Source organism: Aplysia californica, unplaced genomic scaffold (genome assembly GCF_000002075.1).
Source record: "Aplysia californica isolate F4 #8 unplaced genomic scaffold, AplCal3.0 scaffold00767, whole genome shotgun sequence".
Taxonomy (NCBI): Eukaryota; Metazoa; Mollusca; class Gastropoda; order Aplysiida; family Aplysiidae; genus Aplysia; species Aplysia californica.
In genome coordinates, this window is record NW_004798037.1 from 84714 (window position 1) to 106681 (window position 21968).

Genomic DNA, 21968 nt, shown 5'->3' on the forward strand with positions numbered 1-21968 from the left:
CTACTTCTTCCACTTCTCCTGGTGCTGATACGACGTCATGGGTTTCCCCCCAGAGCCGCAGGTTCCCACGCCCACTTTCCCGCTCACGCTGTCCGGGGTGGCGAAGATGCTTTTCTTCACCTTGCCCTTGCTCGTCTTTGAGAACGCCTGGGGAGGGAGGAGGGAGGGGGGAGGGGAGGGGGTGAGGAGGGGAGGGGAGAAAAAACACACCAAAACCATTTAGTTTTTTAATAAGAGTATTACGGCACTTGCAACACAGTAAGGTCATGCAAGTGCAAAAGATTAGAGGTGTTACAAGAGATTAACAAACATAAAAAAGAAAAAGGGGAGATAAGGACGATAGATGTTTGACAGGAAAGAAGAAACAAACCACACCAGAGCACCCGCCAACCCACGGAGGGGAGGGGAAGGTAGAAAAAAAACCCCACCAAATAATCATCTCTGCATATATACAGACATAACAATATCATAATAATATGAAAACTACAGGGGGAAAAAAAGCAACAACACAGTACATTATTCCTTCATCATATCTTGGCTCACATTACCATCCAAATTCTTCTATCTTAACCATCTTGTTATAAGTATTCACATGACCTCAGAACAAGCATCAGAATAACATTGAATACCGTATGTAGCTAGCTTAAGATTATTATTGTTTATATTGCTGCTCCTTTTATATTATGCATGTGACTGTAAGCCAGTGTGTTTGTGTGTGTGTGCGTGCACGAGGTGAAACACCAAACCAATGTGCCAGAATCTGGACAGTAAAGATGTATCTTAACTTATCAACCAGACTTGGTTCATCTGTTTCTTGTTCCCAGCAATAAATTAGAAAAACCAAGGAAGCTCTATTGACACATTAATTTTGGTAGAACTTAAAACAGAAGAATGCCTTTTTAGAATGATTACGCTGACAAAACGTCTTTTTATCTCTGCAGTGAATAAGAAAAAGGTGTTTTGTCACTGAACGGCTGAGTGTGCAGTGTAGGAGTACAAATATCCCCCCCAACCCCCCCCCGTCTCCTCCTCTCTCTGTCAACTGACCTTGACGTTAAAGTCCAGCCACCTGTTCTTGTCCTGCTCGTGTTCCTCCTCCAGCTGCTTCATCCTCTGGGCTTTCTTCTGGGATTTTTTCCGCTTGTACTCGCGCTGCTCAGCGATCAGATCTTTCCTGCCGACACATTCCGCACAAAGATTAACAATTTTACTTTTTAATGGTAAGTGCGGTAAAACGATTCTCACTCTGAATGTAGAAAAATGACTTTGGGGGAAAAAAACCCCACCTAGAAGCTAAATTATTAATATGTATAAATGGCAAAATGACTTTAACAAAATCTTCTGACTTATTTATTGGCCAGAAACATGACAAAATGGTTGACAAAAAAAACAAAAAACCCCCACGAAAATACATCCTTTTTATTCATCCCCAAAAGTTCAACGGCACAAATTATGCATGTATGTATGTGTGTGTGTGTGTGTGTGTGTTTGTGAGGGGGAGAGTCAGACCTGCCAATCCCTCCATAAGAGTTGTCAACTTTGAAAACTGAAAATCTTATAATGTAATTTTTCTTACAATGACATTCACTTACAGAAATTTTTTGAACAAATTATTAATTCAGAAGCTACATTTATTGTAGGCCTACAAAGTTTCAATTATTTTTTTAATCACCCATGTCCTTAAATCCAAACTTGCAAACAGACACCAACTTTTGTCAGGACATAAAATATTTTGACAAAAATATGGCTTGAAAGTATACTTGCTTAAAAAAACCAACCTCTACACGAGGGGTGGGGGTAATCTGTGGCAAAATACTACTGCCATGGTCATGACACAATAGGGGGGAACACATTTCTCCCTCGGTTTTCTCAGTATTGCTTTGGTAAAAATACCCGCTACTGGTCTTATGTCCTGAATATAACAAAGTTTTGTTCTGAGTACAAAAAAATCCAAGAATTGAGACGTTTCTCTCATCATCATTGCCTTTCTCACCCTGGATCAGGAATATAGGCCACGAACAAACACTTTCCACCTTTCCCTATCCTGGGCTAGTTGCTTGATGTTACCCAATATCTTCCCACTTTTCTGTACATCCATTTCTGTGACTAGCCCTCTCTTTGCTAAAGTTGTAAAGTAGACTTAATTGAGCACTGATATTTTCCTTATTTTTCTCCCTTAAACCCCCAAAATGACTTCACATTTTTATTTTAAGGCAATACGAAAACAAAATAAACAACTGACAGGCAAAAAATAGAAATGGGGGGCTTTTGATTTCCGTATTCCACTGATGACTTTAAGAAATCAATCCACTTTCTCCTCCCCCACTCACTTTGATTTCTTTGCGTCAACTGTACGGTCACCCTTTGCTCCCCTCTTCAGTCTGTCGTCGATTGACTTCAACTGTGAGATCTGAATGAAACGAAAACAAAAAATTGAATAAAAATACTGTGCAAGATATTTATATATAAAAAAAAAAAAAAAGAAACCTTGCTGCACTCGTTGGCTTATTGTCTTTTTACAAACAAAACGTTTGTTTTAGTAAGGTTTTATGGCACTTAGAACTGCATAAGGTCATACATGAGCGCCAAGGGGTGGATGTCAACAGAGAAGTCTAAACGAGGAATCAAACTTACTCTGCTCACCTCTCTAGCCTCAACAGTACAAAGTCTGCTTCAACCATCAAGGCACCTAGGAAACAGCTGTTCACAAGAGAGTGACAAACATTCAAAAGAAGTAGAGGAGAGAGAAGACATAACACAAAATCATCATCATGGCCTTTCTCACCCTGTACCAGGGTATGGGCCACGAACAAACACTTTCCATCTTTTTCTATCCTGAGCTAGCCTCTCGATGTTATTCCACGTCTTCTCACTTTTTTGTACATTAATTTCTGATTATACAAAATAGATTACCAAAAAGGTTTTAAAAAAAGGGACACAAGATAAAACAGTTTGACACAATAACTCCCAAACTTTTAATTCTAGTTTTAGTAAGAGTTTTACAGCACTTGCAACACAAGGTCATATAAGTGCTGAAGATTAGAGGTGTTACGAGAGCAACAAACACAAAAATGGAGGAGAGAACAGGACAATAGATCTGATCTTTGACAGGAAAGAAGGAGCAATCCACACCAAAGCCCTCGCCAACCACCTGCCTCAAAACTTTCTTCTAATGGTGACCAAAAAAACCCACCTCTATTTAAACAATCCAAACATTACTGAAGCCTATTTGGAGGGACAGAAACATCACGCACAGCTAAAAAATTAGAGAAAAAGATTCAGACCACAGAGATGAGATGTTACCGCAGACTCCTTGACATCTCGTACAAAGACCACGTTTCAAATGCTGAAGTATGAAAGAGAATCACCAACGCAGTGGGGCAATATGAATATCTACTGACCACAGTGAAGAGACGAAAACTAAAATGGTATGGGCATGTCACAAGATCCACAGGACTTGCCAAAACAATCCTGCAAGGAACCGTACAAGGAAAGAGAAAGAGAGGAAGGCAGAGAAGGAGATGGGATGACAACATTACAGAGTGGACAGGAAAGACGATAGGTGACAATCTGAGGAGAGCAGAGGACAAAAATAGATGGCGAGAGCTGGTTTTCCAATGCAGTGGTGCCCCAACGGTTGCCCCAACCACGGGATAGAAGAAGAAGAAGAAACATTTTGGCTCTTTTCTAAGGTGATCAGCGAAAAGTACGCACGGGGCAGATGGCGCTGTTGTTGTAGCCGGTGTAGGTGACAGTGCAGGTCCCGTCTTCCAGGATCTCCTCAATGACTGCCTCATAGTGTCTGGAACAAACACAACACAACAGAAACAGTGAATTAGTTAGTTTTAGTAGAGGTTTTACGGCGCTCGCAACTGCATAAGGTCATATGAGCGCCAAGGGGTGGATGTCAACAGAGAAGTCCTTACAGGGAACCAGACTTACTCTGCTCACCTCTCTAGCCTCAACAGCACAAAGTCTGCTTAGACTACCAAGGCACCCCGGAAATAGCAATTCACAAGAGAGTGACAAACATACAAAAGAAGTAGAGGAAAAATGACGATAGTAAAGATGAGGAAAGAAATAGCTGCAGTTTCCCCCCCCATGTTGTTCCGGTGCAGAATGAGCATGACATTGATAAATCAGCCCATTTACAATTCGACTGTAAATAAAAACAAGTTAATACCCCCCCCCCCCCCCCCCTGATTCATAAAACCACAAGAAAGAATGAAGAAAACCACTACAAAGAAGCAAAAAAAATCTTCATAAAACTGCAAGAAACGAAAAAGAAAAAAATATATAATAAAACCACTAGAAAGGAAGAAAAAAAAATCTTCATAAAACCAAAAGAAAGGAAGAAAAAAAAATCTTCATAAAACCACAAGAAAGGAAGAAAAAAAAATCTTCATAAAACCAAAAGAAAGGAAGAAAAAAAAATCTTCATAAAACCAAAAGAAAGGAAGAAAAAAAAATCTTCATAAAACCAAAAGAAAGGAAGAAAAAAAAATCTTCATAAAACCACAAGAAAGGAAGAAAATTTTTATTTAAAATAAAACCACTAGAAAGGAAGAAGCAAAAAACGTGCTGCAGCACTCACTGTCCGTCCTCCTGGTAGAGAGCCATGCAGGAATCGCCGATGTTCCACGCGCCCTCCCCCGACGCCTCCGCTCCCGAGCCCGCCGCTGAAGCACCCGAACCAGCACCGGCCGCCGCTGTGGCGCCATGACCTTCTGCCGACGGGGCCGAGGGTTGCGAGATCAGCTCCGCTGTCAACGCAATCACCTCCTGAGTACAAGAGCCAAGCACACAAGTAAGTACCAAAGAGATGACATGGTTTTGTAGAACTATAGTACAGTAGTAGTAATATTTACTCATACTACATTCTCGTGCATTCATCTGTCACAAGATGCAGCAAACTTTTTATCTACCAAAAATCTCCAAAAACAAAAATATACAAATCATCAAAGTATTCTTTAAAAAAAACATTATGTTGAAAAGCTGACTAACAAACAGCAGGCCAGGTAACTGAACTTTTAAAAGCTCAGCAGAACAGTTATAATTGAAATATGGCTTGGAATTAATATTTCTGACTAGACTCAACTGCACTTCCATTTTTGACCTGCTAGACACTTGCTCACTTGAAAAGACTCATCTTTACACTTGGAAATATATCCACTCAAAACAACTGACAAAAAAAACACCAATATCAGATACCATAAAAAGGTAAAATAAAAATATACAAAACACTTTCTAAATATGGTAGCATAACAACCCTGTCAGTAAGAGATGATCTTGTGTGTGGGGGAAGCCCATACTTACGCCTTGTCACCAGGTTTATCTACATGATTCTTCTTGCATCTCCTTATCATGCTCACTCCTGAAGGCGCATGATCTAGAATATAAGAGTCTAACAGAGATTAAATTTTCGCTGGTTCTTCTACAAGGTTGTATCTCTAACACAACAAAAATTCTCATTCCCTACCCCCCCAAAAGACACAAACTCTCTAAGGAAGATCACCTTCACCCTTTCCATCACTTGGTAAAGACAGGTAAAAAGGTACTATTAGCCAGCTGAAGCTTAGATAAAAGAAAAAGAGAGAAAATAATTAAAGAAGAGGAACCAACATGATCAGTTCAACACACCCCCCCCACAACCAAAAGAATGAAAAAGAACGTTTTTGTACTTTTCAAAAGCATAAAATGTTTTCTACTTGAAAGACCTATGAAAATAATACACATGCAAAACTTCCAACTTCAAATGTTCAGGGCTGCTGACAATGCAAATTACATGTAGAGCTGAGACAACAAGAAGAAAGATTTGAAATGACAGTGTCAGCGGTAAGTTATGCGAAGATTACAAGCATAGATTTTATTTTCAAATGCATATCTCTACATTACCATAGGAATTAGTGTCCCCTTCACATGCACTAAGAAGAGGAGTGAAACCACTGATCTTTGTACTGAATAGCCAGACTCACAAAACCAAGGTTTTACTACTAGAGTAATGGCACTATTTTAGCACATATTCTGAAATATACTGCCAGACAACAAATTTAACAACTGCAAAATTGACACAGCAAGTTCAAAGAAAAAACAAAACAAAACAAAAAGACTGAAAGATTCTAACCTGAAGATCTTTTTGAAGTTTTAATAATTCTTCATTGGTAGGGTCTGTGGTGAGAGCAGCTTCCACCTGGAAAAACAAAAACAAACAAACAACAAAAGATTAGTTAATTAGATTAGTAGTAGCATACACAAGAAGCAATCAGATAGAGATAAAATAATGAAAATAAAGTCAAACAACTCTGTTATCCTGCCAAGTCTTAAAAAAAAACACAACTATGATGCACCTCTGTCTTAGTTTAGTTTGCAAGAGTCTAGATTAATACAGTAATACAGCTACGCCACCCAGCCCCTCATATTTTATAGTGTGTAAGCTTGTACATTTCACAAGCCCCACCCACCCACTGTAAGTGTAGTAAGACAACCATCCATTGTCAAGGAAGGCGTTTTACACCCACCCAACCGCTGTCTTAATGAAGTGGTTATTGGGAGTCGACTCCCCATAATGTCAACTGGTTATTGAGAGCCGACTGCCCATTTAATCAGTTGATTTTCATGAAGCTACAGCGAGCACCTAGCACACCTTTGTGATTGGCCCAAATATTGATGACCTATTTCCGCCATCTATTTTTGTTGTCTTCCGGGGCTTCCCTCGCCAGTTGGCAAGATCAAATCAGTTACTGGCAAGGGAAACCCAAGGAAGACGACAAAAATAGATGGCGGAAATACATCATCTAAATCTAAACTATATTTGGGCCAATCAGAGAGAGGTATGCTAGGTGCTTGCTGCAGCTTCATTTTTGTTGATACAGAGTGTCTACTCTACGTACACGGTAACCTGGCAGTTCAGATTTTGTCATCCGGTGTTGCCTTCATCCCCACCCCTTCCCCGACTGTACCTTTAAAAAAAAATCAATAACCCCCTCTATTCCGGAGTCCTACACTTCGCAGCGCACAGACTTTGAATGAAGTTTGGTGACCCCAACAGGTACTCACAATGTGATGCGCACCCACAGGTTCACTGACCGGTCACGATGGCGAGCCCGACAAGATGCCTGTACGATTCTTTTTTTGGTAAGATGGAAGAATACCAGACCAGCAGACTGACTTTGCCTATGTCTCAACCTTAGGAATTCAGGATTTTCCCCAGTTTTTAATACCTCTCAATGGAGAATCTTGGATCGGTAGATCTATTCACTCCTCCACCCCAACCACCCGCCCCACATTCTCGCGCAATAATGTATACGAGTGGTCCGGTATTCTTCAATCTTCCCCCTTTTTTTGTCAGCAAGTGACAGCACAGGACAAATAGGCCTATTATTGATTTATTTTCATTCCGGTTACAGTGTACGGTTACAGTGTGTCGTAGATACTGAGACTAGGTGCCAGTTTACTGTGTACGTAGAAACTGAGACAAGGTGAGACTAGATGCCCGGTTACCGTGTATGTAGATACTGACATTACTGAGACTAGATCTAGATTCTAGACCTAGGTGCCCGGTTACCGTGTAGCCTACGTGTAGACACTGTAGGCGATGTTATGTGATTGGAAGACGCTCAGTTTTCAATGTTTCATGTTGTGACTCCCAATAACGCCGGTCTAAAAGCCTCCATATGCTCCTCGTGAGTCTCGAAAATTACTCATCCCTTCTCTTGAATTGTGTTTCTTATATTCTTAAGTGAACGTTAGAGTGTGATGCTGCGACCACTGGTGACTGGTGAGAACAGCCGCCACTTCCTTATCGATAAATAGGGTAACAGAACATTTTCATTGTCATTTCGTATACACTGCACTAACTCTGGCTTTCCAAAGACCTTTATAAACGTTCTATAAAAGTGAAAAGTCTACTTGCCTGTTGCAGCTGTAATTTGTAAGTTTTCAAATCATCTGTCTCAGCCATAATGACAAAAGCGTAACGGTAAATAAACAATAGAGTCAGTCAGTTTGTTGCAAATTGCAGCAAAGAAAGAGCACAAGATGCAATTTGGCAATAGATCGAGCAATGAAAGGGGTTGCCGGTGTTGCCCTGCCAGATGAGAAATATTGCTGCTGTTTCACCGGTTTTTACATAAAACAGCCAAAGACACCAACCACAAATTATACATGTTGTAGACGATAGCAGTTCTCGTGACTGCAAAGGAGAGAGCAAAGAGCGAATAGAAATATAACAATATTGCAATAAGAGATGAACACTCATTAACAGAATAGCTTATAATTAGGCTATTATTTTAATTTTTATTATGTTATGCCTACTTGAAATCGATAGGTCCTTAAATTGTAAGTCCACTGCTTTACTTTCTAAAGAACAGATAATGCTGTTCTTAATAGAAACACGATTTCACCGGACCTATAAAAATAATCAAAAGTTTATCAGTTTAATTGTTTACATTTATTGTTGGCCAACTTTGAAAAAAAAAATGAACCCAATGTGTCGTTGACTGCTGTTTTTAGTCGTAATTAATTATTTCAGTCTGAATCTGAGTAAAAACTGGCATTTCTGTCGGATTTGTCAGCCAGCTGGCTACTGGCAACCGGCAACTTTCACTTTCAAGATCAACACGCTATTTGACGCGATTGCACGGCTTACTACACACAGCAGGCGACACACAAAAAACGTACAAAAGACAGTGTGTCGCATATATTTGTTCGCAAAAGTGCTCATGCTGAAAGCATCTCACTTCTCTCCTCCTCAAATTGTCGTTTTATTTAAGTAAGTGATAATCAGTTTGCAGTTCAATAGATAATATTTAATATCTGGCTCTGGGGGCTCTCGTGGCCTAGCTAGAGGTTTTAGGAACTTTAAGGTGTTGGCCTCTCTTTCAAAGGTCCCGGGTTCGAATCCGTGTAGCGACCGAAACATTTTCGGTGCTTTTTCAGTGGTTCCCACCCCCTTATTTGAGCCTAGATCTACATCGAGATCTATACAAGCTAAGATATCAAACCTAACAACTGCAAAACATCACATTATGGTAAAATTCAGGGGGGCATGCCCCCCTGGAACCCCCCCAACCTTATTTTTATTTGGTCAGGGGGGCAAGCCCCCCTGAAACCCCCCTACTCTTGGGCCCAAAACCCGCGAATATCAATTGCGGGGTGGGAATTACCAAAAAAGCGCCAAATTTTCTTCTCTAAAATTGTCTCCTTTCACCTCCTTTCCTGCTCTCTAGCAATGTTCTGTTGTCTGCTTTCATTTCCACTTTCTGCCCCCACCCCCTCACCTCCTTTGCCCCCTCCTCTGGGCTCCTGACTCTTTCTGCAGCCTTTCTTCTGCTACTCCTTGGCTCCTCCTTACTGCTGTCCACACCCCTGATCTTCTGGTAGGAAAGATCTACACCTAGCCTTCTCGGACAAGGGCAAAAAATCTCGGAGGGCCCGTGTGCAAGTTGCGCACGTTAAAGATCCTTTGGTGGTCTAAAATCGATAAGAGTAGGCTTCGGCCGCCACCCGGGCAAAATTCAAAATTTCCTACCAACTGAAAATATTAGGTGTGTCCCGCGCGCTCATATGACCTTTATGCAGTTGCGAGCGCCGTAAAACACTTTACAAAAACAAAACAAAACAGATAATATCTAGACTATATTAATTATATTTAAAATTTCGGTACCTTTTCGGTAGTTACCCCCCCCCCCCCCCTTATTTGAGCCTGGAATCTAGATCTATACGTTTGATGCGCGGCGAGCTAAGGTATCAAACCTAACAACTGCAAAACATCAAATTATTGTAAAATTGTGGGGTGGGAACTACTGAAAAAGCGCCGATATTTCATCTAATATCTACCATAGCAGAGGGATGACGTCACCTGTCTTGACCAACAAGATGTGGTAGTACAGAGACTTGTTTGAAAAATGCACTCACTCGCTTGAAGACTTCAAGAATATGTATGTATACAGTATACGGATAGGTCGAACACAGAAGACTCGAAATTATGCATCCGATGAACTGTGCCTGTGGTCCCGTTTTTCTTTCTTCTTTATCTTTGTATGATATCCCTCACACTACGGATCATGGCCAGTCCCAACGAATTCGAGCTATCCGTGTTATACTGTCGTAATTTGCAATTGTTTTGTTGAGGGGGGGGGGGGGTAAGGTATAACATTATATATTCTATTATGTGATATGGGGGGTAGGGACTGGTAACTGGTAATTTTCCAATGTTTATTCATGATATATAGATCTATATATCTTCTGGATTTGGGTAATTAAAGGTAGGTTATTTATATGCCAACCCACTGTTAGGGGGTTAACCCTACCCCTCTTTACCTCAATCTAGCAAATATGTGAATAAAATTTTGGAAAGTGGAAAATTACTACGTATTACTACATGGTGGGCTATGTCACCTGGCCAGCCAACCTCGAGAACCTACAACACCAAGCACTCAGGCTATAAAGTAAGAGGAAGGCTATGTAAAAGGTGGATCGAGGGTGTCAAGGAAACCCTGAGAAAATAACATCACAACTGAAAGAGCTGCGGACCTGGCCTACCATAGAAAACTGCATCTCCCCTCGACGCTTAACGGCAACGAGGATGAAAAAGTAAAAATGTTTAAGTACGGCATGGGTTTGCCTCTCTGTTTCCACACCCACAAGCATTGAAAACAGCATAGAAAGAATTTATAAATATTTTAATTGTCTGGTAGATAATACTTTCATATTTATTTAATCTATTCACAGATTAATATCTACAGCACAACATGACTCAGTCTGATGCAGTACGAGAGAGGAAGTCAAAGAGTAAAGGGAAATCAAGAAAATCCCGAGATGAGAAGCCAGAGGAGGAAAATGACAAAGCTGAAGGGGGAAGGAAACCTGATGTTGACTGCGATGAGAACTCTGTAGGAAATGACAAGTCCAGCACTGAACCAACAGAACAGCGGAAAAGTAAGAGGCAAAGGAATAAAGGAAAGGTATGCTTTTATTGTGTCTTAGTCTTTTTTAAGATCAGTGGACATCTTTGTTAACTCTTTATCTCGGAGGGGGGTAAACCCTCTATGCCGGGGTCCTTTTTTTGGTACTAAATGTAAAAATGACGGAAACATCATTAAAGTGGTCATTAAATCAAAACAATTGAACCTGTTTTCATTGTTCTTCGTCTAATAAATGAGCCACTGGGAGCAGCTTGCAGGAGATAAAGCGTTAAAAAGAGGTAGAGGTAGGTCAAAAATAGCATCTCGGAGAACTTGAGAAGAGATGGATGAGGAGAACAGGTCAGGATAATATTCAGATCTTTTTTTAGAGCATCTGGCACTTAAAGAAAAAATTGGAGTTTCAGTTTCCTATTTTTTTATGCAGTGCAGCACCTTTTAGATGCTCTTTAGGTTGTTTTTTCCCTCTGTCTCGGTATTCAACTGAAGGTGATTTGAAACATAAATATTTTTTTCAAAGAAAGTGGCAAATTTGAATTCCCTAGCGTTACCATATTGAAATTGTTTTGGTCTTTGTTGACCGAATGCTTCAGTGCTTCAGTGTTTGACAGTTTTAAATAAGTCTAGAATAGATTTAGTGTTAATAAAAATCAAATCATGTTCCAAAGCAAGATTGTTTTTCCTGTAAAATTGATATTTTAGCTAAATAGCTTCATACATCATGTATGAGGATTTTCAGGGGCTTCAATTATAACAAATATGATATTTGAGATTAATTTTTTTTGTAGTTTGTGAGAAATATGAAAGTCTGCTCTTGCAGGGGAGGAGAGCAATGAGAGGGATGGCCAATATAAAAGAACTAGAAAGTTTCAGAGGATTGAAAACTGCTCGTTGCAGTGCTAGAGGAGACAAAATAAAGATAAGAGATGCGATTAAGATATATAATACTTTATTATCCCAGAGTGAAATTTTTTTTGACAGTGCAGGACCCTAAAACACCTTCAGGTATACATGAAAATGTAAATAATATATTACTCTCATTAAAATTCCATATGAAAAGAGAAATAAAGCTGACAAAATGTAGATCTACATATCACATCAGATGCATCATTCAACCACATGCAGGAATTTAATTACAAAAACCTTTAGGGTATATATAGATGTATGAAGACAACAGGGGGAAAATGTCAGTCTCCTTTTGAATTGCAGAACATCAGTCTTCATTGTAGAGATTGGGACGCCCAGGTAGAGATGAATGAGAAAAAGACGTTAGTCACTTGTGTTAAGTTTTTTTTAGGTTGCTGTGTATTGTTTTTATTGAGATGTCCATTCTTTTCTTGATTCAATCTTTTTTTTTTTTTTTTAGTTGAGGTCTTACGACGCTCACAATTGCATAAGGTTAAATGAACGCCAGAAGATTAGAGGTGTTACAAGAGAGTAACAAACATAAAAAAGAAGAAGGGGAGATAAGGACGATAGATGTTTGATAGGAAAGAAGAAGCAAACAACACCAGGGCACCCGCCAACCACCCACTGATTCAATCTTTGTTTCTTCTCTTGAAGGGAAATGGTGAGAAGGAGTCCTATACACTCCTGTCTGCTGCCTGCGGAAAATTGAAGTACGTCTTTTTGATTATATTTGTCCCACCGTTCCTCAACTACGCATCTCTTCAGCGAGAAACTGTGGAGTTGAGACCCCCAGGTAGTATCTTTTGTGTGGTTTTTTTTCAGGTCTTACTTAGAGTGAAATCAAATGTTTTTTCTATATTGCCTGAATTTGTGGCAATTTTTTAAGGGCATCTGAGCATAGCCATGACTTGCTTTCCATGATAGCTGATGTCTGGTTCTGATTTGACACTTGATGAGGATGATGGATGGAGATTCATTGTCGATTCTTAAGTAGGAAATGAGTAGATTGAAGGTCGAATGGAATGGAGGGTGATCTGCAAAGAAGCAGTTGGCTCTTTCAAGAGGTTGTATCTTTTTGTTTCTGGCTAGTGTCATTTTAAAAGGAAATAAAATAAAACTCTGTCTTTGAAAGAGATACAGTATATCGTTGCAATAAATCTTAAAACTTGTAGCTGAAAGATGCATAATATTACTGGAAATCACCAAAAAAAAAGAATTTTGTTTTAATTTTGCTTTTTTTCCTTTACCTTGATCACTCGACACTTTTACTGATTTTCATTGGTCAAAGTATACTTTTGTTACTACAGTGGTGCCTCTTAATTTTTAAACCAAAGTACTTATATATATTATAATCATACAGTATGAAGTTTATGAACTTTCAGCACTGATACCCGGTGATGTCCACTTTAACAGCAACTCAGATAAAAGCAACCTCATCCTAACGGCAACCTAAGCTTTTGGAATGGAATTTTTTTTCAATATAAAAATAAATCTCATTGTTAACAGCAGACTTTTCCTCTTAACACTAACAGCAACCCTTGTTGCCACAAATTGTTTAACCCCAATTTTTTTTTCTCGTCTTTTGACCATTCAAAAACATTGTGACCAACAAGAATGCCACAATTCCACTACGTCATTTTCCTATTCCTTTCACAGGGGAGCTTTATGACATCGGCTGGGGTCAGAAGCTCTTCCTGTCTTGTCAGGGTCAAGGCCCGCCCACAGTTGTCCTTGACGCACCCACAGGCATGAGCTCCGACGTGTGGACTGCCGTCGTGGAGAAACTGTCGCAGCACGCTAATGTGAGCACTTTGGAGAGATAGTTGTATTGGCTTTACGGTGAAAGTAAAATATAGCCCCCATCCCCCATTTCGCACAACCTGACTTATGTGCAAAATCCATAATTACTGGGGGAGTGGGGGGGGGGGGGGGGGGGGGGGGGTTGTCACTGTGGTTCACAGGTTTCTACTCTAGAACTAAAATTACAAAGTTCTATCTGGTCAGTTCCTAGTTTTGAGAAATTTGACGTTAAAAATTTTGAATTTCACATATTACACTTTTTTAAAAGGCGATTCTTTGAATATCTCTATAACGCCTCTGAATAATCTTACGATTTTGATAGAGCAGACAGTACATTTGGTTTCTGACCTCATGGGCTTAGTAACTCCAAATGGCCAAAAATGTGAGGTAGAACTTTGTAACTCTAAGGCAGTCAGGTACATCTTCCACGAACAGGAAACAGTGGGTTGTGATTACCGCTTGAAGCGAAAACATAGAGGGTTAAGTGAAGTTGTTTAGTAAAGTTATGAAGAGTGAATTAGTTATTTGTGAGGCATCATGGTGAAATCAGACGCTCGTCAAAATAATGTAATTCCGTTCAAAAACATTCTTTTGTGTGGATTTTATGGGAAAACGTTGGTTAAAGGCACGTAAAATGTAAATTTGCAATTTCCATAGTTTCTTGAGCTATTGAAGTCACCAAACTTTGTCGACCATTTTCTCGCTAATTTTACTTCTGAAACCAGGCGACCCCACCTCCTTCAATCACAAATATCTCGACTTCTATTCAAGATAAATGGATAATTTTTCTCATCAAGTGCAAGGCAAGTGGACATTGAAGAACCTTTAAGATGATACCAACAACTCCATATATCCCCCAAAATTGACGAGTGCCTGATTCCACCGCATGGTGACACATTTACTTTTACCGTAACCCTCTCTCCGTAGGTCTGTGTGTACGACAGAGCCGGGATCGGTTTCAGTGAACGACCTATCAATCGCTCGGGGACAACGGCCAAAACAGAAGACTCTCCTCAGTTCACGCAGAGTCACGATGCAGACAGGTGGCAGCCCTTTACCGTAGAAAGGTGGGCGGTTGTTTGTCTGTTTGTTTGAAGAATGTTTTATGTGTTTGTTGTAGCAAGGTTTTATTTGTGTTTGTTTGCTGGGGGGGAATGTTTGATGTGTTTGTGATATTTTAGGAATGGTTTAAGTGTTTGCTAGAGAAATGTTTTATGTTTTTGATTGAGTGATGTTTTATGTGTTTGTTTTTAGGAATGTTTTATGTGTGTTTGCAATTTTAGGAATGTTGTATGTGTTTGTAATTTTGTATGTGTTTTCTTGAGAAATGTATTATGTGCTTGATTGAGTGATGTTTTATGTGGGTTTTTTTAGGAATGTTTTGTGTTATTCTGTTTTATGTGTTCGTTGAGGAAATTTGTGTGTGTTTGTTTTAAGGACTATTTTTTGTGTATATTTTAGAATGTTTTATGTGTTCGTTTGTTTGTTTCTATAAAGTTTTGCTTTGTGTTTGTTTAATGAATATTTTATGTGTTTATTTTTAGGAATGTTTTATGTGTTTGTTTGAGTATAAATGTTTTGTGTGTTTATTTTAGGAATGTTTTCTGTGTTTATTTAAAAGGAATGTCCATTTATTTGGACAAAGATTTGTGTGAGTTTTTAAAAAAAAGTTTTCTGAAAACAACCATGAAATAACTATGGCAATTGTGTTGTGACTGACAACATTACTTTCAATTTTGTTTTCAGAATGGTGGATGATCTGAGCCATCTAATTTCTTCGAGCAGCCAACAGCCCAAGCCGTTGATTCTGGTAGGGGCCGAGCTGGGAGCCGTCGTAGCCCAGTTTTTTGCCCACATTTACGAGGCGGACACTCTGGGGCTGGTTCTCGTCAACCCGCTGCCTGACGGAATATTTGAGCAGACGGACGGAGCATGGTCTCATCATTGGTAAGATATCATCATTATCATTGCCTTTCTCACCCTGCACCAGGGTATAGGCTATGGACAAACACTTTTCACCTTTCTCTGTCCTGGGCTAGCCTCTTGATGTTATTCCCTGTCTTCCCACCACTTTTCTGTACATCAATTTCTTTGATTCTTCTCCTGGTTCCTCGCGGTCTTCCCCTTAATCTCTTACCCTATGGATTCCAATCCAAAACTCTCTTTGTTATGCAGCTGCCTGACTTCCTGATAGTATGTCCAGTCCATCGCCACGCCTTCTTCCTACTTCGTCTCTGACTGGGGTCTGTCTTGTTTTTCTTAACAATTCCTCGTTGGTGACCCTGTCTGTCTGTCTGATCATCAGTAACTTTCCCTTGTAACACCTCTAATCTTCGGCACTTATATGACCCTATTGTGTCGCAAGTGCCGTAAAGCTCTTATGAAAAAGAACAAAAATAAAATATGTGTTTTCACAGGTTCAACAGCGTGAGCCCCACCTATCAGACCTTTCAGCTCGGAGCTGCCTTAGGGTTCACGCGACTCGGTCTTCTCATTGGTGCTCTCAACCAGCCTATCACAGGACAGTACGTTCCAGAGGAGGTGATTATTAGACAGGTGAGTTACTAACCCTTGAGTTAGATGTTGTTGTTGGTGTTATATCGATTCAGCTTTACACGAATTTTCCTCACTTCACCCAGGTGGGAATGGGTACCTGGCCATAGATCGTGAAAGATCTTGTCAGTATGTTAGTGTTCAAGAGCCTATAAATGGCTGCTTGCACTGTAATCTTCCTAGGAAGTTGAGGTTGTTTCAGAAATGCTCTCAGGTCTGCTGGGATAACAGTATAGATTGTGAAGCGCATAGAGCTTGCTGTTGAGCAGGGAATTGCGCTATACAAATGCTATCTATTATTATTATTATTATTATTAAGGGAAGCTAGTGTCTCCAGAGGGGCGTGGTGAGACAGTAACCTGCGTAGAAAAGACAGAAAAATATCCAACCAGCTGTTAACTGGCACAATCAGCAGGCAGACCCTTTTATGGATCCTGAAGAGGAGGGAGGAGCAGCTATGGCATTGTGCCACCTGCAATGATGCCTATTCTTCAACCAAGTAAGTATTATTATTATATTTTATCACACTCTACGGAACATTACAGCACCTGCAGCAAACCTGCACTTATCACTACATGGCATTGGACAGAAGGGCGAGAGCCTAGATGTTGCTGGATCGATAACAACAACAACAACATTAAATTGTATGTCTATTTTTCTCCCCACCAGAAACACCTGCTGTGCCACCCACGCCACCTGAGCTCCGTCGTGGACGAGCATTACTTCATCAATGAGACCTTGTCGCAGCTACGCACCTTGAGGATGGTCAAACCCCTGGCCAATAACATCTCTGTCTCAATACTCACCGGGAATTATTACGATGAGCAAATGCCTGCTCATTTAAATAAGGTAAGCTGGCATGTACTGTCCATTTTAACTAATCGTTTTTATTCAATTTAAGAAACGATTACTATGTATGTTTTTTTCCTAAAGAATTTTTTTTCTTTTCAGTTCAACTACCTGTTATCATGTATTATTCATTTTTGACAATTGTTTTTCAGTTAATTCAGCATCTATTATTATGTATTTATTTTTAAAAATCATTTTTATTTAAATTTAGCAACCTATTATTATGTATTTATTTTTTAAAATCATTTTTATTTAAATTTAGCAACCTATTATTATGTATTTATTTTTAAAAATCATTTTTATTTAAATTTAGCAACCTATTATTATGTATTTATTTAAAAAAATCATTTTTATTTAAATTTAGCAACCTATTATTACGTATTACTCTTTGCAAAAATCATTCTTGTTTATTCAAACATTTATTCTTGTATTGTTTATCAGAAAAGATTATTCACATTAATTCAAGAACTTTTCAGCTTGTTGCAACTCAGAGAAACAAAGACAAAAGATGATGATACAGGAAAGGGATGTTGTTGTATTTGTTCTTCTCATTCTGATTAGAGTGAAAGGAAAGTGCACAGAATCATCATATGTGTCACGACGCAGTGGAATCAGCCTCTCGTCAATTTTTGGGCATGTAGAGCTATTGGTTTCACCTGAAAGCTTCTTCATTTGTCTTTATTTGGATTTTTAAAAATGTCCATTTCTCTCGAATACAAGTCGAGATATTTGCGGATGAAGGATGTGGGGGTCACCTGGTTTCAGAGGTAAAATCAGAGAGAAAATGGCCGCCAAATTTCCTTAGCTTAAGAGTCTGTGGTAACTGAAAATTTTCATTTTTTTGTGCCTTTAATCAACGTTTTTCAGTAAAATCCACTCAGAAATGTGTTCTTTATTGGGCATGAAAGGTGCTGAGCCAAAAAACAAAAATTCAATAAAAATTCACAAATCTGCGGAAAAATTCCAGTTTCTTCACTTTGATTATTTTGCAGAGAGCCTGATTCCACCACCCTGCCTCACATATGTAGTTGAGCCTGCTCTAACGGCCAGTTGGATAAGACAGTCACAACTACCAGCTACTTCCTATTTTGTCCCTCTTGCGTTAAAAAGAAATATTATCCTTATATTAACATTTTGTAAGATGACCACCTGTCTGAAACTGCCAATACTCCCCTCGACAATGCTGCTATAAGCTGACAAAACGCCTTTTTTTTTCTTCTCAGCAGTTTCAAGAAAAAGAGATTTTTTTGTCAGCATAACCATTGAAGAATAGAGTCATTCTGAAATTTGAATTCTAATTTATTGAAAAACTAGTCTCAGTTTCACTTTGATTTTTTTCACACAAGTAGGGTAACTGATTAGAATTTCGATTTAGCAAATAAACAATTTTGGTGCCAAAATGAAAAAAAAAGCGTTTGTCAGCTCACGACTGAATGGATGACTGTCTTAGTAGGCAATTTCGACTGTATTTTGTCATTTGAATTTGTTGAAAATGAACATCTCTATTCTCTTTGTTATTCCCTTTCTATTTCTCAGGCCTGGGCGCGGGCGGAGCAGCTCCTGTTGTCCAAGTACTTCCCTCACGCACAACACCTGGTGGTCAACGGAGCTGACCGTCACATTATGTACAGGTACATCTCTACTTCCCTGTCTTCCCCGTATTTTACTTCTCTGTCTTCCCCGTATTTTACTTCTCTGTCTTCCCCGTATTTTACTTCCCTGTCTTCCCCGTATTTTACTTCCCTGTCTTCCCCGTCTTTCTGTCTTTCATCGTCCTGCCCTGTCTCCTTCTGTCTCTTCCTGTTTGATCACTGAGTGCTTGAATGTTGGTTGTTCTGCCTACAACAGCGCTACTGATTATCATAGGAATTGAGTTCTCCTAACATTGTGAGTGGGTGGTTGGCGGGTGCCATTGTGTGGTTTGCTCTTTTTTTCCTATCAAACATCTATCGTCCTTATCTCTCCTTCTTTCCTATCAAACATCTATCGTCCTTATCTCTCCTCCTTGTTCTTTGTGTATGTTACTCTCTTGTAACGCATCTAATCTATTCTTCGGCACTTATATAACCTTATTGTGTTGCAAGTGCGGTAAAACTCTTACTAAAACTAAACTGTCTCCTTCTGTCTCTTCCTGTTTGATCGCGGAGTTCTTGTGTTACGTCTTGCTACTTGAGTCTTGGTAACTGCAAACTTGAACTTGGATCATCAGGAACTCCGGAGTCTTGTATTGGGTCGAAAATAACCATTCCCCCACCAGGGCAGTGCGGCTGACTGAAGTTGTCTTAAGGACATTCCCATTTAAAAGTGGACTCATAAACTTCATACATTTGTTTGACTGGTGGTTTATTGTTAAGTGTTGTTGAGTGGGAAATATAACAACAATAATCGACCGACAGTTGAACAGAAATACAGTTATGAGTCAACAAGCGTTCCAAATTGATAGCCCCTCCCGATTTTCAGTTTGTGACTATTCCCGTTTTTCCCCCCTGTACTCTTCAAATGTTTTATGGGTGTATCAAGTTAATTTAAAATACCCGTGTGCATGTTGTGCACGTTAAAGATCCCTTGGTGGTCTGAAATCGATAAGAGTAGGCTTCGGCCTCTACCAGGGCAAAATTCAAAATTTCCTACCAACTGAAAAAGTTTAATGTGTCCCGTGCGCTCAAATGACCATATGCAGTTGCGATCACCGTAAAACACTTACCAGAAAAAAAAATTATAAACAATAAGGAGGCAGGCTGCTTCACCCCCTCTGTGACAGGACCAACCCAGAATGAGTGGCACACAGCGTCCTAGCAGAGAGGCAGAGATACTCGATAAAACATTTCTCTACTTAAGACTCAACCTCATGTCTTGTGCTTAAAGCAGCAAAGAGCTTAGCCTTAACACCACAGTTACTGGTAAGGTACCAGATTGAATAAGATATATTGTGAATTTAAAATTTGAAAATTTCTAGTTGCACTTAGGATTCCTGTTGGTGATATAAATTGTTTTATTATAATTTTGATATTTTTTGTTACAGAAAACCTGAGCCAATTATTGAGGCAGTGACCAGACTGATACGGCGATGGAAGAAATCACAAACTTTGAAAGGCAGCAAAAGCTCATAGTTTTAGCTAGTAATTGGTTTTTTTTTGTGTGTTCATATGGATGCAAAAGCTCATTATTCATAATAGGTGTATGTACGTTGTATGTCCCTTTGTCTGTGTGTTTTCATCATGGGAAAGTTCACAGTTGTAGTTTGTGTGTGTGTGTGTGTGCGTGTGCATGTGTCATTTTCTGTTGTTAGTGAGTGAGTGTGAGTGTGTTTGTGTGTGCCTGTGTCTTTTTCTGTTGTTAGTGAGTGTGTGTGTGTGTGTGTGTATTACAACACATTGGAGTGTGGTTATATGGCAAATTTGGAATTTTATTTTTATCTCATGAGAATTAAAAAGTCATGTTTGCTCTAAACAATTTTCTTGGCCGTTTGTCATTTGTCTGTTTGTGAGTTTGTGGTTTGCTTTTGAGTTTTCGGTTGACGGGTGCTCTGGTGTGGTTTGCTCCTTTTTTCCTCTTTATCAAGCATCTATCATCCTTATCTCTCCTCCTCCTTTTTTCCTCTATATCAAACATCTATCATCCTTATCTCTCCTCCTCCTTTTTTCCTCTATATCAAACATCTATCATCCTTATCTCTCCTCCTCCTTTTTTGTGTATGTTACTGTCTTGTAACACATCTATTTTTCTGCACTTATATGACCTTTTTGTGTTGCAAGTGCCATAAAACTCTTAATAAAACTAAACTAAACTAAAACTTTGAGTTTTCAGGCTAAAGCCAGCGCTTTTGAAATTTTCTGGATGCTTGCTGTGTAGAAAGATGATTTTGTGTGGTTTCAAATTTCTCAAAAACTTCCTGTGCCTTTTTTTTTCAATGTTAATTGGGCCATGCTACTGACTGAAGTGTCTTTATGGAATTCCCAAAGAGGTGATATTAACATGTTCTTATGCACAGTAGAACTGTAAATGGGTTGATTTATCAATGTCATGCTCATACTGTGCCGGAACAACATAAGGGGAACTGCTGCTTTTGCTTTCCTCATCCTTACTCTCGTCATTTTTTCCTCTACTTCTTTTGTTTGCTTGTCACTCTCTTGTGAACTGCTATTTCCGGGGTGCCTTGATAGTCGAAGCAGACTTTGTGCTATTGAGGCTAGAGAGATGAGCAGAGTAAGCCTGATTCCCTGTTTAAACTTCTCTTTTGACATCCACCCCTTGGCGCTCATATGATCTTATGCAGTTGCGAGCGCCGTAAAACCTTACTACATGTAAAACTTAAACTTAAAAAGGCTTTCTGCCTATTTGGCTTGGTCCTGCTGGAGATTGATTTTAAACCTGCAGGTTGTGCCTCAATTGAAATAGCATGGCAATGCTGAAACTGAAAGGGGCGTAAAACGTATACAGTGAATAACAGAAGAAGAGAAAGCTGCTTCTTCTTTCCTATCAAACATCTATCGTCCTGATCTCCCCTCCTTCTTTTTTATATTTGTTACTCTCTTGTAACGCCTCTAATCTTCTGGCGCTCATATGACCTTATGCAGTTGCGAGCGCCGTAAAACCTATACTAAAAAAAAAGAAAGATTACCCAGCTGTCATAATAGTAGTAGATGTCATCATAGGGGGCCGTGGAAACCAAAAAAGCACCAAAAACAATTTAACAACAGCAACAACAATCATTTTTTTAAAGAAAAGAAAACTAAAATTCTGAACAAAACACACATTGTAATTTTCCCTAATCGGGATCCGAACTCATTGTGCGTCTTTTGCCTGCCAGGGTGAGCACTCTAACCATTAAGCAACAGACGCCTGTGTACTATGCACTGGGCCACCACGGCTGCTTTTGTCAGATAGAAGAAAAAGGAGAGAGAAAGAGAAGGATGGAGAGAAAGGGGTTGGGGG

At 39.5% G+C, this 21968-nt stretch overlaps 2 protein-coding genes across 3 annotated transcripts; one reads left to right on the forward strand and one right to left on the reverse strand.

The window, feature by feature from the left end:
* Positions 1–8042, reverse strand: LOC101847378 (survival of motor neuron-related-splicing factor 30). Of its 2 annotated transcripts, XM_013088577.2 has the most exons (7): positions 7913–8042; positions 6125–6190; positions 4595–4782; positions 3715–3802; positions 2331–2410; positions 1048–1174; positions 1–147 (listed from the first exon to the last, which is right to left on the reverse strand). In XM_013088577.2, exons 1-7 carry the CDS (start codon positions 7958–7960, stop codon positions 1–3), a joined length of 744 nt encoding a protein of 247 aa, XP_012944031.1. In that variant the 5' UTR covers positions 7961–8042. The 2 variants fall into 2 exon arrangements, with proteins under 2 accessions (XP_012944031.1, XP_012944033.1); XM_013088579.2 differs by lacking the exon at positions 7913–8042 and having other exon boundaries at positions 4595–5389; positions 6125–6193.
* Positions 8043–8592: 550 nt separating this feature from the next.
* Positions 8593–20483, forward strand: LOC101846099. Its single transcript, XM_005109327.3, has 10 exons — positions 8593–8770; positions 10732–10964; positions 12486–12624; positions 13488–13633; positions 14559–14698; positions 15378–15578; positions 16049–16187; positions 16854–17033; positions 18570–18664; positions 20056–20483. Exons 2-10 carry the CDS (start codon positions 10752–10754, stop codon positions 20141–20143), a joined length of 1341 nt encoding a protein of 446 aa, XP_005109384.1. The 5' UTR covers positions 8593–8770; positions 10732–10751; the 3' UTR covers positions 20144–20483.
* Positions 20484–21968: the final 1485 nt, after the last annotated feature.